This window comes from Scomber scombrus, chromosome 19 (genome assembly GCF_963691925.1).
Source record: "Scomber scombrus chromosome 19, fScoSco1.1, whole genome shotgun sequence".
Classification (NCBI taxonomy): domain Eukaryota; kingdom Metazoa; phylum Chordata; class Actinopteri; order Scombriformes; family Scombridae; genus Scomber; species Scomber scombrus.
Genome location: NC_084988.1, coordinates 9,326,187 through 9,341,856, shown reverse-complemented (window position 1 = coordinate 9,341,856; position 15,670 = coordinate 9,326,187). Strand labels below are relative to the sequence as shown.

General features: G+C 41.2%; 2 protein-coding genes across 2 annotated transcripts; both read left to right on the top strand.

The window, feature by feature from the left end:
- The first annotated feature begins 2,594 nt into the window (after nt 1-2,594).
- LOC134001147 (cocaine- and amphetamine-regulated transcript protein-like) lies at nt 2,595-3,424 on the top strand. Its single transcript, XM_062440713.1, has 3 exons — nt 2,595-2,729; nt 2,875-2,955; nt 3,230-3,424. The coding sequence occupies exons 1-3, from the start codon at nt 2,595-2,597 to the stop codon at nt 3,335-3,337; spliced, it is 324 nt and encodes a 107-aa protein (XP_062296697.1). The 3' UTR covers nt 3,338-3,424.
- An 878-nt stretch (nt 3,425-4,302) lies between these two features.
- On the top strand, nt 4,303-13,861 carry LOC134001285 (microtubule-associated protein 1S-like). Its single transcript, XM_062440850.1, has 13 exons — nt 4,303-4,465; nt 5,423-5,518; nt 7,193-7,275; nt 7,610-7,747; nt 7,945-8,443; nt 8,585-8,671; nt 9,304-9,486; nt 9,568-11,276; nt 11,328-11,768; nt 12,016-12,027; nt 12,865-13,015; nt 13,104-13,321; nt 13,670-13,861. Exons 1-13 carry the CDS (start codon nt 4,303-4,305, stop codon nt 13,823-13,825), a joined length of 3,936 nt encoding a protein of 1,311 aa, XP_062296834.1. The 3' UTR covers nt 13,826-13,861.
- The last annotated feature ends 1,809 nt before the right edge of the window (nt 13,862-15,670 follow it).

Sequence of the window (15,670 nt, the reverse complement as noted above, 5' to 3'; positions counted from 1 at the left end):
TTTGTATTATTTTTAGTGTTTTATAGTGTGATGGTTTTTGTCCAGTTTGTAGACTTTATATACTGATCCATGCTTCAGCTGACTCCAGGAAAAATATATTTGGCTCACACGAGGACACACATCTCATTACACAGAAATATCTCCATAGAAAGAAGTGAAAAACATTTCACTCTGAAACTTACAATAATGTGATTCAAATGTAAACCAACATGTTGACCCATCACTATTACACAAAACAGGATTAGAGCTTTCAGTGTTGGCTGTAAGACCACTTAACTATTCTACACAAAAAAAAAATCAAACATGCAAAACATTTATTTCTGCAGTATTTTATTTGCATTTCATTGAACAACCTGTGCACTGTGTGGCACTTTTGATCTTCACCACTGTGTTGCACAGACTGTTAGTTACGTTACTGATGCCTGTTTTGCTGTCAGGCCGTAAAAAAATATTTGGGCCTTAAAATGAAGATAATTGATTAATTTAATTGAAAACAACCTACAGTCTCCTACATCTATGAGAATAACAAAGTGAGGGGGAGTGATTTACTGTTATTAATGTTCATGTTATATATCAAGCAGTGGAGAGCAATCTCTCTGTTGCACGGTTAGCTTGGGGAAAGTTATCACCGTCCAACATATTTGGCTTAGGTATATTGGATTTTCTTGTTTAATTGATACTGTGTGGTTTTAAGTTGCTGTCTCTTTTTGTTGTTTTTGTGTGGACCCCAGGAGGATAGTGACAGCTAATAGGGAAAAAAGTCTAGAATACGAAAAAAAAGTCGCCAATGGTCAGTCCCAAATGTATGTATTTTGTTATTTGGATAACTTTCTTCCCCAATTACCATAGTGGCCAAATCTATAACCAGTCTTTTAACCGTTATATCAACATATAGGTTTAGCCTACAAAACTAGAGGTCTAGTGGTCCGCGTGAAAAGGGTAACCTAGAGAGCAGCCTGAATTATTGTCCCAGTCCACCACTGGACTGAATCATTTCAGTTACTCACATCACTTATTTCATTTGCTTATTTCAACACTTCCTGACAATGACAATGAATGTAAGACCTGAAACACGGTTATGTCAAGATGTTTTGTGTAACTTAAGGGCATCGCAACTTTGACATACTAAGGAGGGACAGAAAGTCCAGCTGTAAAGATAAGACGACCTCGTGCGTGAATGTGTATGGGAAACTGACTCTAACTGGAGATATTAAAGAACATAGATGCCCTATTATGACCTTGTTGTTTCCTCTGCTTTTGTATAAAACTGCTGATCTGGAATAGATTTTAAATTGACTGTGTGTGTCTTGCGACTTTGTGCCAGAATAAAAGAATACATTCGATAAGACAACATAGACTGGCAAGTTATCATTGTATTCATCCCACCTCCATGTCACTGAGTGAGGAAATGCATTTTGAGTTACTGAACTATGGTGATGAGATTTTAATGCATCTATAATATCATATACTAAAAGCAATGCAAACATATATGGGCAAATCAGCATATTTATCTCCCCATACATGTTTGATTTGGTGGTTTTCTTCATTTTATACACAATCACCCATGCACAAAAAGATTAAAATATTTTTTTCTTTTTATTAATTTCAACATGAGTGAGTCACAGACTTTATGTATTTATCATTCCCCACATTTTGCTGATTTTATTTGACTTTCTCAGGAGACAGTGCAAGAGATCATGATCAACATGGTGGAGTAATGGCCTCTCAGGAGTAAAGCGATTTGTGAATGACATGAGGTCTCTGACATGGTGGGTGTGCAAATATAAGCCTGCCTACCACAGAAATTGCTTAAGGGGTTTGTTAAGGTTATTCCTACACACGGAAATTGGATCCTGATAACAGATTGGTGTCAACGTGGGTTAACCCGAAGTCTGATTTCAGCTTTATTGAACATAGGTGACATGAGAGCCCTGGTGTTGACAAAGGTTACCTTCCATCTGATGTAAGATGACCTTATGTTTTAAGATAAAGCTTTATAGTACAATGTCCTTTCTCAGTTGGATTTTACAGATTCAGATTCACACATCAGTTTGGTCATGTTGCTTTGATGTACTGTCTGTGATGAGTTCTCAGCCTGATTCTGACACATCAAAATGACTCATCAATGAGTCAGACATATGTTTAGCTAAAAAGCTTAATGTGTATACAATAGACCACAGATTGTGCCACTTTTTCACCTAAACTAAAATTTCCCCAATGGGATTTAAGTCACAACTGAAGATTTGAAGCCTATGATAAAGATACCAGACTGACCTCCATTCACCATGCAATAAACACTACTTTATCAAATATGTTTTGTACAATTAAATCCACCTTTAACCATCCTTCCTTTCATCTGGTCATGTCCCTTCCAGTGATCAGCCAAATTATACAAAGGTGCTGAGCAGTGTCACCCATGTCAAAGTTTCCATGAATATTTCAGAGGGTGGCTGATGTCAACAGCAGCTGTAAAGCGCCTATAAAGAGGGGGGTATCTATACAGGAGACCTCCAAACATCCAGGGAGCCTTCGTAGATTTCCCACTCTTCTCCACCCACCAGACTCAAGTCTTCTGCTGTTTGTACTTCAGGACCATGGTCAGCGCTCGGACTCTCCTCCTTGCGGCCACCTGCTGCTGCGCCTACCTGTGGCTCGCCCAGGCAGAGGACTCCTCGTTGGAGACGCGCGCTTTGGATTTCCCGCTTAAGTCCCAACAGGAGAAAGACCTGGTGAGAAATGTATAGGGGGTATGGGTATCATATGGGTACACTGGATGAATAAAGGCCGTTGGTGCTTTGGCAGACAAGTTTGGTTTCAAGTTTTTAGTTTTTTTTCTCTCTCAATTTAAGTCTGTAATGACAATTTTCTATGCAGATTGACGCTTTACAAGAAGTTCTGGTTAAACTGAGGAGCAAAGAGATGCCCTTAGAGAAAAAACTGGGCTGGCTGCCGTCGGTGAGTATACTAACTTATAAAATCATAAATCTGCTTTAAAATATTTGATTATTATTATATTTCAATAAACCTCATATAATATAGGTTTATAATATATGATCTTAACAATCCAAACAAACTGTGCGTAAATTCCTACGTTCCAAGGACTAGAAACTAGTAATAGACACATGATTTTGTAAATATTCGTCTTCCCGTCAAGTTTGATCCGTTACTAAGTCTACAACTTCAGTACACGTCCACATTTTTATGACTATTGTGTTTTTTATCATTTCAGTGTGACGCAGGGGAGCCATGCGCCGTGCGTAAAGGCGCTCGTATCGGCACACTGTGCGGCTGCCCCCGGGGGACTGCCTGTAACTTTTATGTCCTCAAATGTTTGTGAAAGAAAAATCTAAAGAAGGTGCAAGAAACACAAGAGAGGGTTCAGGGGGTTGGAGTGACAGAAAGAGGCTATAATCCCTCAGCAATGTGAGATGGTCTGGGGAGGATTGCTAATGTTCTCTTTATGGTGGAAAGAGTGCGATGTGGTATGTGATTAATAAAGGCCGTTTTGCTTTTGTAAACCTGGATCAGGAAATATTGGAGTATTGGTTTTGAATAGGTTTAAAGGTCTGCATGCATCTGTCTCTATTTTTTCTCTGATCGTTGTGGCACAGGGGGAAGTTATTTGTGTTTGATTGTGATATCTTGTGATATCTTGTAATAGATTGTAATGTATTTTTTGTGATAAATCCAGGTTTTTCTTTCTGATGTTGTTTGTTTGTTTTTTGTTTAGGGGAGAAGATTGTTAGTTATCCTAGCACTGGTTTATATATATATATATATATATTTGTATGAGGGGGTCGATAAATAAACCAACTTAAATTCAAATGTCTCTTTGTCTGTGACTATTTCCAATATGAGAGAGAGAGAGAGAGAGAGAGAGAGAGAGAGAGAGAGAGTGTGAGAGAGAGAGAGAGAGAGAGAGAGAGAGAGAGAGAGAGAGAGAGAGAGAGAGAGAGAGAGAGAGAGAGAATTAAAAAATGAATACAAATGCAGTATTAGGCCTAATTACACCTGAACTACATGACTTGTAAACTATGTTAGCAGCTGCATTTTTACGTTTCCTCCCATAAACATCACTTGTTGGTAATTTGCTTTACATAAAATGCGTACACTACTACACAGAAACAAAAAAATAAAGAAAGAAATATTAATTCCCTTCTTTTTTGACACGTGTCATCAATGATTCAGCCTCTTCCTACATTCACTAATGCACGGCTGCATTCCTGCACAGCAGCTGTCATCTCTCAGTAATAAAAAGGCGCTGTCGGGCTTTTGCAATGACATCACATCTAAGTCTCCAACATGGCGTCCAGCCGGGTGCTGGAGAGGGAGGTCCAGGAGGAGCCGAGGCGCGCTGCGACCGCAAACCTCGACTTCTGCCCCCACAAATACTCCTTGCTCATCATTATAGGACGGACGGCACACCTCACACAGACCGGACACATCAGCGCGGATATTGTACGAGGTAGGCTACGTTTACTGCAACACTTACTGCAAGACGCTCTGTATAGTCGGATACAAATGTATATACGTATACAGTAGGCTATATATGATGCCTGCAAGTTTTCATCGCCCAAATAATCAGCGATGATGTTACGTTGGCCCCATTGCAGTGTTTATGTAATTTTATCCACCCTACAGACCGAAGATGCGTCATCTGGCGATACTCCACCATCAGCATCATCCCATCCCTGTGGGCACATTTTAATTAAAAGCAGTCTGGAGCGGGTGGTTTGTCTTTTGCCTCAGTATATCATTGAGGACTAGCTTCTGGGCATAAACGTTGCAGGGCGTATATTCAGCCAGCACATTTGTAAACGACGTTTCATTAACCATTAACCCTTATCTACAGCAGGAGGCTGGCTGTGGATACAGACACTGTAAACAGTGTATGGCGTGCTACAATGATGCATTACAGACTGTGTTGTACTGTGTGAGGACAGTTATTGAAGAAGTATGTCTGAGTGCATGTGAGAAAAACACAAGCACAGGCTTTATTTAGATAAGGAAATAGAAATACTGAGAGAAAAGAGATATTCATCCTTATCATTAGGCCAATAAGCATTTCGTCACAGTCCTAAATATTTGCATCAACTTTTCATGAGCTAAGAAAAAACCTCACTTCTATCAGCTTAGTCACAATGCATTTCTATGCAATCAAATGTGGTTTTAAATGGTTTATGAATTCTCTCTCTATAAAAGCACATTTAGTCTGGATGAACAGGGCTTTCATTGGACAAGAATGTTGACTAGACAAGACTGTTTTTTTCTTTTTTATTTTATATGGTATGTCATAGAAATTCTCTTGCAAAAATGGCTATAACCTCATATTACACAGAAAGCATATATGAACTTTAACTTGAAGTGAAGAAAGAATAAGAAAGAGTTGCCACATGTGACCATATGTCTTTCATGTCTCCAGGTATTCAGTCATGGGACGTGGACATAAAATCCTGTAACCTAAACCTCTATCTCCAAGAATTTCTTTCCCATCACACGGCAGCATTCAAGGGTGCAGGTAAGTAACAGTGTGTTCATGTGAGTGAACGTCCTTGCCCAAACTCTTTGACCCTTTATCGCCTATGAAACCTCCGTCCCCATGGTAACCCGCCAGCTCAGCCTGTCTGGGGTCAACAAGGAAGGAAGGAAGGAAAGTGGAGGAGCAGTCGGGTGATTGTTAAACATGGGTGGGCCTGTGGACAGAAAACAATGGAGACGCACAACCAAGCAGTGCCACCTCTCTCTCTCTGCATGTGACTTTTTAGAACACAGAGCCAAAGACAGCCAGGCACGAGGAAAATAAGGCAGACAAACATCAGTGTCAGACAGTCCTAGCACAGCTGAGCTGTGAAGTGAAGTGATGAATACACTCTTTTTAGAGATCACAAAATGGCAGCCAGAAAGGTTGCATTTACTGTATGTGATACATCATGAATTTACTATTGATACTTTATACAGCTTGTGTTATTTTGGATTTAGCTTTTTGTTACATGCATTGATATGTCATTTTGTAAAAGATGACTGAATGAATGACTGAATGAACTAATATTCCATACTTCAATGTGTGCATGTCATAGCATCACTATGTCAAACTGGAAAGCAACCAAACATGCAAAAACTATATATGTAAATGCAAGAGCCATGCTAGCAGCTCTGTTAGGCTTTATTTACAGGTGGTACTTTGAGCTTAATGCAAATATCAGCAAGTTAATATTCTCAGAATAACAATGCTAACATACTGTTGGTTAGCTAGTATAATGTCTACCATGTTCATCTTAGTTTAGCGTGTTAGTATGCTAAGATATGCTAAACACAAATTGCAGCTGAGACTGATGGAAATGCTAGTAAATTAGTTCTGTAGAGAGTTGGTTATACAGTACCAGTATTGTTTAAAATAAAAATGTAACCTGTTGAAATAGATGAAAAGTGAAGGAATAAAAAAACGTTATCATGATTGGAACATATCTGGACCGATGTATCCATCCTGTTGTTGTTTAGATATTTAACTTAAAACCATAAATATCAACCTTATGATCGTGAAGGAAAAGTCATGGGATCACCAAAGTCATTAGGATTAATTGTCTGGGTACCATGAATATCTCTGCCACATTTCATGGTAATTCATCCCGTAAATGTTGAGATATTTCACTATAAGTGAAAACTTCCTCTGGGAAACATTTCATGGCAAGGCATCCAATCATTATGTCAGTCTGGACCAAAGTTTTGGAGCCACATCATTAGCGCGGCTAAAAGTGTGGTTCAGTGCAATAGCAAGAGAGGAATGGTGATGGCCTTTGCTTCCTTTTGTGTCTAACAAAGACACTTTTGTTCATACTGGGGTCGTTATTTTCCAGTAAGCTGTGATCAGCTTTGTATCCTCAGACGTTCATCCAGTTCCCCTCATACAGGATTTCCACTGCGGATTGAGTAAACATGGCATCTCATCCTCAAACAGTCGCCCTGACTCAGTTGTTCCACTTTTCCTTCCTCTTTTTTGCTCAGGGAGTCCATTAGTTTCCTTTTGACTTCCTTGAGTTCCCCCCTCCTATTCGTTTCTGCCCTCTCACTTACCGTTCAGCTTGTTTCCTAACTCCCTCAACTGTGACTTTTCTCATCTCTCGTTTGCTTCCCTTGGCTGTCTGCCTGTCTGTCCCTCTTTTTTGAGCTTTTGTTTCTCTCTCTGCCTTCTCAGGGCAGAAGTGTCTGCGCCACAGTACCAAAGTGTTGGACACTCAGGTGCTGATCAGTCCATCTCAGGAACAGGTTCACTCTGAGGTGAGGGTAGAAATCCTAGATCCAAGGAAACTTTTTGGAAATAGTTGATCGAGCTATGTGTTATGATAATTATTTAAATGAGACTAGAAATAAAGTAGGAAATATTATTTGATCATTTGGGTTTTTCTTGTATTATGATACATTATTGCAGATAATATTATAGTTATTGGTATGTTTTCATGCAATTATAATGGTATTAATTATACTGTGCATGACTCCTTAACTTTTTTTCTATTTTGCTACTGCTGTGCTTTTAGTTATGATTATGGACGATGGAGGAGTAAAGTGATATTGCAAAATAAAAAATCTTTCCGTCTCCCCCCGGCCTGGTCAGGTGTTTGCTCTGCTGTCCAGGGAGTCGGCTCATAAGCTTTTGATCTTGGCTGGCCAGAGCGTGGAAGAAAGTGGAGATCTTCTGTTTCACCGAGGACTGTTCTCACCAAACCATCTGAAACAAATACTAAAGGAGCAGGTACGATAATTTCTCGCTTATTTTTATAAGTATAAGTTCCCAGACTAAAAAAAATGAAGCTTGTTTTGTCTGACCAACAGTCCAAAATCCAAGATATTTAATTTATAATGATACAAAACAAAGAAAACCTTTATTTGAATTTTGAGGCAGTTAATGATATTGAAATCAGATATGCTGAGGAAAAGCTCTCTCTGTAGTTCATAGATCAAGAAAGAGCTGCCGCCTCGAAGTTCGGCCTGACTCTCAGCTGTCCCAACATCGGCCAGTGGAGGAAGACTCTCTTGGGAAACCAACCTCTGCAGGGTCCTTTTACGCTCCACATCAATCCCCCAGAGGTACTGCCTGCCATGGAGGCCCTGGGGGAATTCACCTCCCTCATCTCTGGCACCCTTTGCCCACAATCTCCCTTCGAGCTCCTGCCTCCTCCTACCACCGTAGGTTTCCTCAAACTCTCCCGGCCCTGCTGCTACGTGTTCCCTGCCGGCCGAGGTGACTGTGCCTTCTTCGCCGTTAATGGGTTCACGATGCTGATGGATGGTGGTTCGGAAAGTCAGGCGTGTTTCTGGAAGCTGGTCCGCCACCTCGACCGAGTGGATGCAATTTTGTTGACACACATTGGGACAGAGAACCTCCTTGGGGTCAACACCTTCTTGGAGAGGAAGGTGGCTGAGTTGGAGTTGGTGTCTGATGTCAAAGGTAAGAAGAAACATGATGTTGATAATCCTGTTGCTGATGTTACTGCAGGAAGATGATGTAATTAGATTTCTTTGTAGTCATCTGTTGCTGTTTAATGTACAAATGTCCTCATTGTTTGTGTGTTTCTTTGTTTCTGAACAGATGACTCATCTAAGAGGCTGATCTCTCCAGAGCTTGGAGTTGTGTTCTTTAATGCCCCCAGCAGGTTGCAGGGGGAACAGCAACCCTGTGAGTGATTCATTAAAACTTCTTGTTGCACAGTACAGAAGTAAGCAGGGAATGTCTCTCATGTTTATCACATTTCTATAAAGATTTTACAAGACATATGAAGGACTTTACCTACAAAGACCTAACCTAAACCCACCCTGTGAATAAATCCCGTGTGACTCCTTGAAAATTATTTTCCTGCCTCTTAAAACGTTTGCAGATCTGAGCATGACGGTTTGTTCTTGCTTGCAGAAATAGTTTGACAACCTGGGACTGTAACTAATGATTTTTTAAATGATTGATTAACCTACCAATTATGTTCTTGATTAGTCAGTTAATTCTTGGGTATAAATGTCAGAAAATAGTACAAATAAATGCCCATCACAATTTCTCTGGACACTGTATGCATATGTGAATGTGTATCCTTGTGCGTGTACTAGTAGAACATAAGATACAAAGAAACCAGGGATGCATTCATCAAAATACTATAAAATTCCAGTTCCACTAGTGGTTAAAAAACCTCTGCAGTGTACCGTTGACTCATTATTTACTTATCATGGGGTAAGCACTAATGTGTGGACCCCTGCTGGATTTCTAAATATGAAAACAAAGTAATTGCAGTCATGTAAAACTGTCCTTCCTCCTCTTGTCAGGTGCGGATACTGTACTGAAGAGCACACAGCAGGCGGCGCTAACCCTACAGTTGTTAAAGAAGTTAGACATCAGACCACAGCCATTGTTTCGACCACAAGGAGCCCCCATTGAGCCTCTAACCCTGTTCCAAAAGATGGGAGTGGGACAGTTGGATTTATACATCCTCAACCCCGGCAAAAACAGCCAGGAATACCAGACATTCATGCAAAACTGGCCTGATACAGTGTCATCAGCATCTAAATCCAACAATCTTCCCCTCACAGCCCTCACCTCAGTGGCTGCATTGCTCGTTTGGCACCCAGCGTGCCCCCAGGAGAAGGTGGTCAGGGTACTGTTCCCTGGTGTTACCCCACAGGCGAAACTGCTGCAGGGGCTTGAGAAGCTGAAGAGCCTGGCCTTCCTCCAGAAACCCACTGTGACCACTGGGGATCTAGAGAAGCTGGGGGAAGATAGAAAGGCGAAAAGGACAGAGAGCCTGGACAGTAGCAGGTCACTAGGGAAAGAGGCAACAGCCAAACAAGGAAAAGAACGAGGAGTTAGAGAAGAGGGAAAGGAGGTACTGGTGAAAGAAAAGGGAAAAGTTTTCAATGGAATTGATTCAAGAGATGTTGATAAAACCAAAATCAAAGAGACAGGCGTGAAGCAAAAAGCAGCATTGTCAGAGAAGAATACTTTAAAGAAAGGGAGTGGCAAGGATGAAAAAAAGGAGGGGAAGACTAGCAACAGAGAGGATAATGGTGTTATGAGAAATGATATGGGGAAAAAGGATCCTCTCCCTTCCAAACCAAAGAATGAAAATAAAACTAAACTCAAAAAGGAAGCAAAAAATGACTCTAAAACAGGGACGAAGAAAATAAGGAAACCATCTGGAAAGGAGGCAAATGATGGCATGAAGGCACATGTGAAAACAGAATCACCAAATAACTCAGCAAAACCAGATGCTGGCACTGCGTTAGAAATCCCAGAACCAGAGGACCTTGACAGGGGAAAGCAGAATCAAAACCCCTGTGGTTCCAAAACGTCTACCCCTGAAGATATGACAGCTGATTTTCTCAGGCTGCAGGAGGAAACAGAAAGAGAAAAGACACAGGTGGAAACAGCAGATAAAGAAAAGCAGAAAAGCAGTGAGTTAGGAAATGAAGAAAGCCTGGAAGGTTTGAGCAAAGAAAGAAGTAATGAGGCTGCTGATACAGTAGCTAATGAAGCAGCAGGTGGTGCAGAGATAACTGGAGGGGAGAGTGGTGATAATGGAATGCAAGAGAGTGTCCAAAGTGGAGAGGAAGCTGTAAATACTACCAAACCAGCAAAGGTTGTAGGCTTTCCATCTCCTTTGAACAAGGCACCAAAGAATGAGGACACTGTCCAGCTGGACTTGACCCCAACTGAATATACTCTCCTGGACGGGGCTTTGAGAAGCAGCCCTCCTTCACGATCATCTCCAGAGAACCAGGCCCCTGTCAGCCTTGAGGAGGAGACTGTGGAGCCTGCCTCCCCTGATTCACGGCCCAACAGTGCAGGCCATACTCCCTATTGTCTCTCCCCGGATGATGTGTGGTGCAACAGGGCCACACTTAACAGGTTACAGGCCCAGATGGGTAACTTTGAGTCAACTGATGTCACCCAGACAAATGAATCATCCATGCAAAGTGAGGGGCAGCAAAGTCAGCCCAAAAGTACTCAAGAGAGCCACTCAAACTCAAGAGAGAAGCACATAAGTTTCCTCTCTCTGGGTTCATTAAAAGAAGGAGCCTCTGACCCCTCTCCCTCAGTTGCAACCACCACCACTACCCACTCAATGCCCGCAGAGGTGAGCTCGCCTCAGTCCACAGAAGTAGATGAATCACTATCCATGTCCTTTGAGCAGGGACCCACCACTGTGAGTCAGAGAGAGGCTGATGACACTATTCATCACTCCACTAATGGAAGCCATTTTGTGGGGATGTCTTTACCAATGAAGAAGCCTCCTAGATCTGTAGGATCAGAGATGGGGCGACCTCCAGCTCCTAACTCCCTCCATTTTGAGGGGTCAGCTCACGATGTGGACCTATGTCTGGTTTCCCCCTGTGAGTTTAAGCATTTCAAAGTGCCCGACTGCAGTTTGGGTGCCAGCGAGCTCTCCAGAGGCGCCTTCAGTGTTCAGAATCATGGCAACAACAACAACAACCCCAAGGACCTTTCACCCAGTGAATCAAACGCCCCTGTCTGCACGGAGGACTGCCCGTCCACCACAGCAGATGGAGCTCTGGACTCGGATGATGATGAGTCATGTAGTGAGCCGACTAACTCCCCTCACGACCTCCGTGTCAATCAGACTCTGCCCCCGGACCCTCTTCCAGCACCCCTCAGGGACAGCCCGCCCATGCCTCCACATCCTGACACTTCCATGCCTGTTCCTCAATCTGACTCCGACTCTCATGGAAAGAAAGCAAAAGCCACTGGCATGCGTGGGAAGAAAACACCAGGGGTGAGTTTGTTGTATTCTTGTATTCGCTCAGAAAGAAAATTATATATCTGTGTTAATATAGTACATCATGAGCTGAAGTTCTGTGTATTTCGGCTAAATGTGTTCTTCATTCTTGATCGTACTTTCTTGTGCTGAGAAATCATAAAGTCATAGCATGTAATTATCAGTCTAATCACAGAGGAAAGGTGTACTTACCTTATGAGGCAGCTGGAAATATGAGGGTTCTCTCGTGATCTTGTGAATCTAGCTGACTCGCAAGGTAAGACAGTGATAGACAGATGGTTCATCCAATCAAAAGCAACTGTAATGATAATAACTGGACTGACACTAACTTTGACATGTTGACAGTTTTTAATTAGGTCAGGGCCAGAGTAATTTTTTTCATTAAAGTTACTTAAAAGATCAATAAAAGGTAGCATTCTGATGGTTAAGGTGAATACCACACAACTGCAATATCCATGAAATGATTCTAGTCGGAAAGCTTTGTTGCATATTATACCCCCCTTCCTCTTGCAGGCTTATGTGTGCATCTATACCAGTGGTCTCCAACCCTGCTCCTGGAGAGCTACTGCCCTGCATGTTTGAGGTATCTCCTCACTCTAACACACCTGATTCTAATTATCAACTCGTTATCAAGCCCTTTGACGACCCTCAGCTGCTTGATAACGAGTTAGAGTGAGGAGATACCTAAAACATGCAGGGCAGTAGCTCTCCAGGAGCAGGGTTGGAGACCACTGATCTATACTGTTTCTGCTTCTATAATTTAAAGACAAGGAAATGCAACAAAATACTGCAAAAGTGAACAGCTTCTGCAGTTTTAAACCATTAACCTTAAACCATTTTTAACAATATGGACAGGAAAATAAAGTTAAGTTAAAGCCACATCTTGAAATTTATGTTTTGCACTTCAGCACTACTTTTACTCTCCAAAGAGTATCCTTAGTGAGGAGATGCTCACTCATACTTGCTCATTGTTGACATTTTCTCCTGCATGATTCTTTAAATCTAAAACAACTATAACAATTATAGTTGTGATCATAGCATTATGTTTGCAGCACTAACGGCTTGAGTAAAATCTAATGCTGAACCTTACCAGGTTACTGAGGGCTCCCAAAGAGCCAGTTCAGGGAAAACCAGGACAGGAAGCCAAAGTGGAGTCACAAAGGCAACCAAGGATAATGTTGCATCTACACGTATGCATTCCTCCAGCACCCGCTCAGCACCAGCAAAATCCTCACCCAATACAGGTATAAGCTTTTCCTAAATGTGTCTACTGTTTATTTTCTTGGTATCAGCAGTTTCACACAGCAGTTTCTCCTTACTCCTCTGTCACAGGCTCGAGGTCTACTTCCACTGGAGAAGTCAATGTGTTTGTGGACCTGGCCTATATTCCTTCTGGAGCCTCTTCTCCAACGGTCAGTGTGGACTTCTTCAGATGTGTTCGATCCTCCTGTTACATCATCAGTGGTGACAGTCCAGAGAGGGAGGAGCTCATGAGGCATACGCTGGATGCACTACTGGATGGGAAGATATCCTGGCCTGACCCTATGCAGGTAGAAAGACACACATAATTATATTTATGCATGGTACAATTTACATTAAAGCTGGAGTATGAAACTTCTGTCTCCTCCTTCTGGCAGTGAGAGTAATTACAAAAACACTGTTGAGAGATTACTTTGGCCATGTTCCTCACTGTAAAACTGTTTTTAAAAGCAAGCCTGCTGAACGTCAAACTGTAGATTCTGTAAACATCTATGAATGTGTTAAAATCCACAGTTAACAACTTGAAAACTGTAGGCATGGATATCAATGAACAGCTGAAAGTGTTGTAGGTCAAATGTAAACCCTTTAAAAATATTTTTCTTCCTTTTGGTCCACCCATCCTTTCTCTGCGACTCTAGGTGACAGTGATTCCTACCTTTGAGTCAGTGCCGATGCAGGAATGGTACCAGCAGACCCTGGACAGACAGAAAGAGCTGGGCATCACTGTCCTGGGATCCAACAGCACTGTCGCCATGCAGGACGAGACCTTTCCCGCCTGCAAGATAGAGTTCTAAAGGCCAAGGAGATGAGGAGTCTAATCCTAGGAGATGGAGTGGGAGGCTGAATATTGGCTAAATGAGGGAAATGTGAGTGTCAGGAAAAAGAAAGAATTGAGAGCTGAGGGAGAGACAGAGATAGAGTTAAAACAGAGCAAATGGGATTACTGGCTCCCATTTTGATGGAACACAACTGTGTCAGCACCCTCAACCTATCCCATCCTGGTTTATTACTTCGTTGTGGGTTGCTTTTGCACAAAAAAGCCCCTCTCCCTGTGGATAGTATTGCATGCATTATTTGACCCCATGACCCTGTGCAAAGCAGGAGAGGAAAACACACCAGTTTCAAAAGAAGCCTTTTGGGCTGCAAGAATATAGATCCACATGAAAGTTGATATTGTAGATTAGTCAGAATAGTTAGCATACACAGGGTTAAAGGCACCATGTGTAGGTTTGATTTCTTAATGCATTCAGCACTGAAGTGCGATAGTAGTCTGTGCTGTGTTTCTGGGCCCATTTTGCTGCTTTTAATGCAACATTTACAAGTCCACTCGAGAGGAATTTAAATATTATTCAGCAAATCAGACTACTAGAGATTTGCACTAACAGCAAACCTGTGTAAGCTTTTGTTTGTGAAAGCATTGTATTTCTCTTAGTTTCTAAAATGAAACTTTTCTGATCAGAAGATGTCTTTATCGTAAAAAAAAAAGAAAAAAGTCTAGCATTGTACCTTCAGTGAAATCACATTCACAGTTTACAGTCAGGTGTGTGTAGTGATCACTGTAAGCAGACATGAGGTGAGCTGTGCTGTGTGTTGTACTTGCTTTAAAAAAAAGAAAAGAAAAAGAAAAAATGCATTGTGCCACTGTGGCTTCACTGTAAACCTTGAGATCTATGCTGAGCAAACTCAAGACTAAACACTTTGACTGGATGTGACTGCCTGCTGCAAACAAGCGATAATCGCCCAATGAATCTGAGGTTGCTTAATCTGCGTGTGCAAAGACAAATCTGTCAGCAGGGATTAGAGTGCCAGATTAAATTTAATAGCATTACAGCAATCATCCTATTAAGAGCAGTACTGTAATTGTAATCTGTTACAAGTGCTTAAAATCATACTAATCAGGAACTGAACAGCAAATGCTTTCATTGAAATGCTTATTCTTTTTTATGTTAAAGGTGATGACATGCATTTTGTTTGAGGATATACTGTAATTATACAGTATATTATAGACAAATATTTTGCACAGCATGAAATGGTGGTTTAGTCACAGTGATGGCAGCTTTTCAAGGTGTGGTCTGCGAATAAGAAAGAAACTATTCATATCTGATACAGTTTATATTTGGAGGCAAAGTAATCCTGAAACTGAAAGTCATCAGTTATAACACCACTGAACTAGTGTAATTAATGGCACCACAGTACACTGTAATGCGTTAGTTTACAGGTTCGTAACTTCCTTTTAATTGAATAGTGATATAATTTTGGTTAATTCCCATTTATTTCTAGCGTATATATAGAGTATACAAAGTTTTTTCCAATGAATTATGAGTTACTTTCTTTCAAGGTCATTCTTAACATCTGTTTAAACTCTGATATAGATTAGACTAAAGCTCACAATCTTTCTTCCATTTTTCTTGAAATGAATACCAAATTACATAGATGTTCCCTCAACTTTGTAGGAAATGTTTAGGAAATTACAGACCTGTAAAGTTAAGTATTGCTGTGTCCACTTAAAATGCAATTTCAAGTGAGTAAATGGAAATCTGTAATGTAATGAGTTACCTTGAAGCCTCTCCAGGCCTGCTTGTCAGTTGTTTTTCTCATATTTCCTTTCACCGTACTCTGGATGTCCAAGAATTTATGTC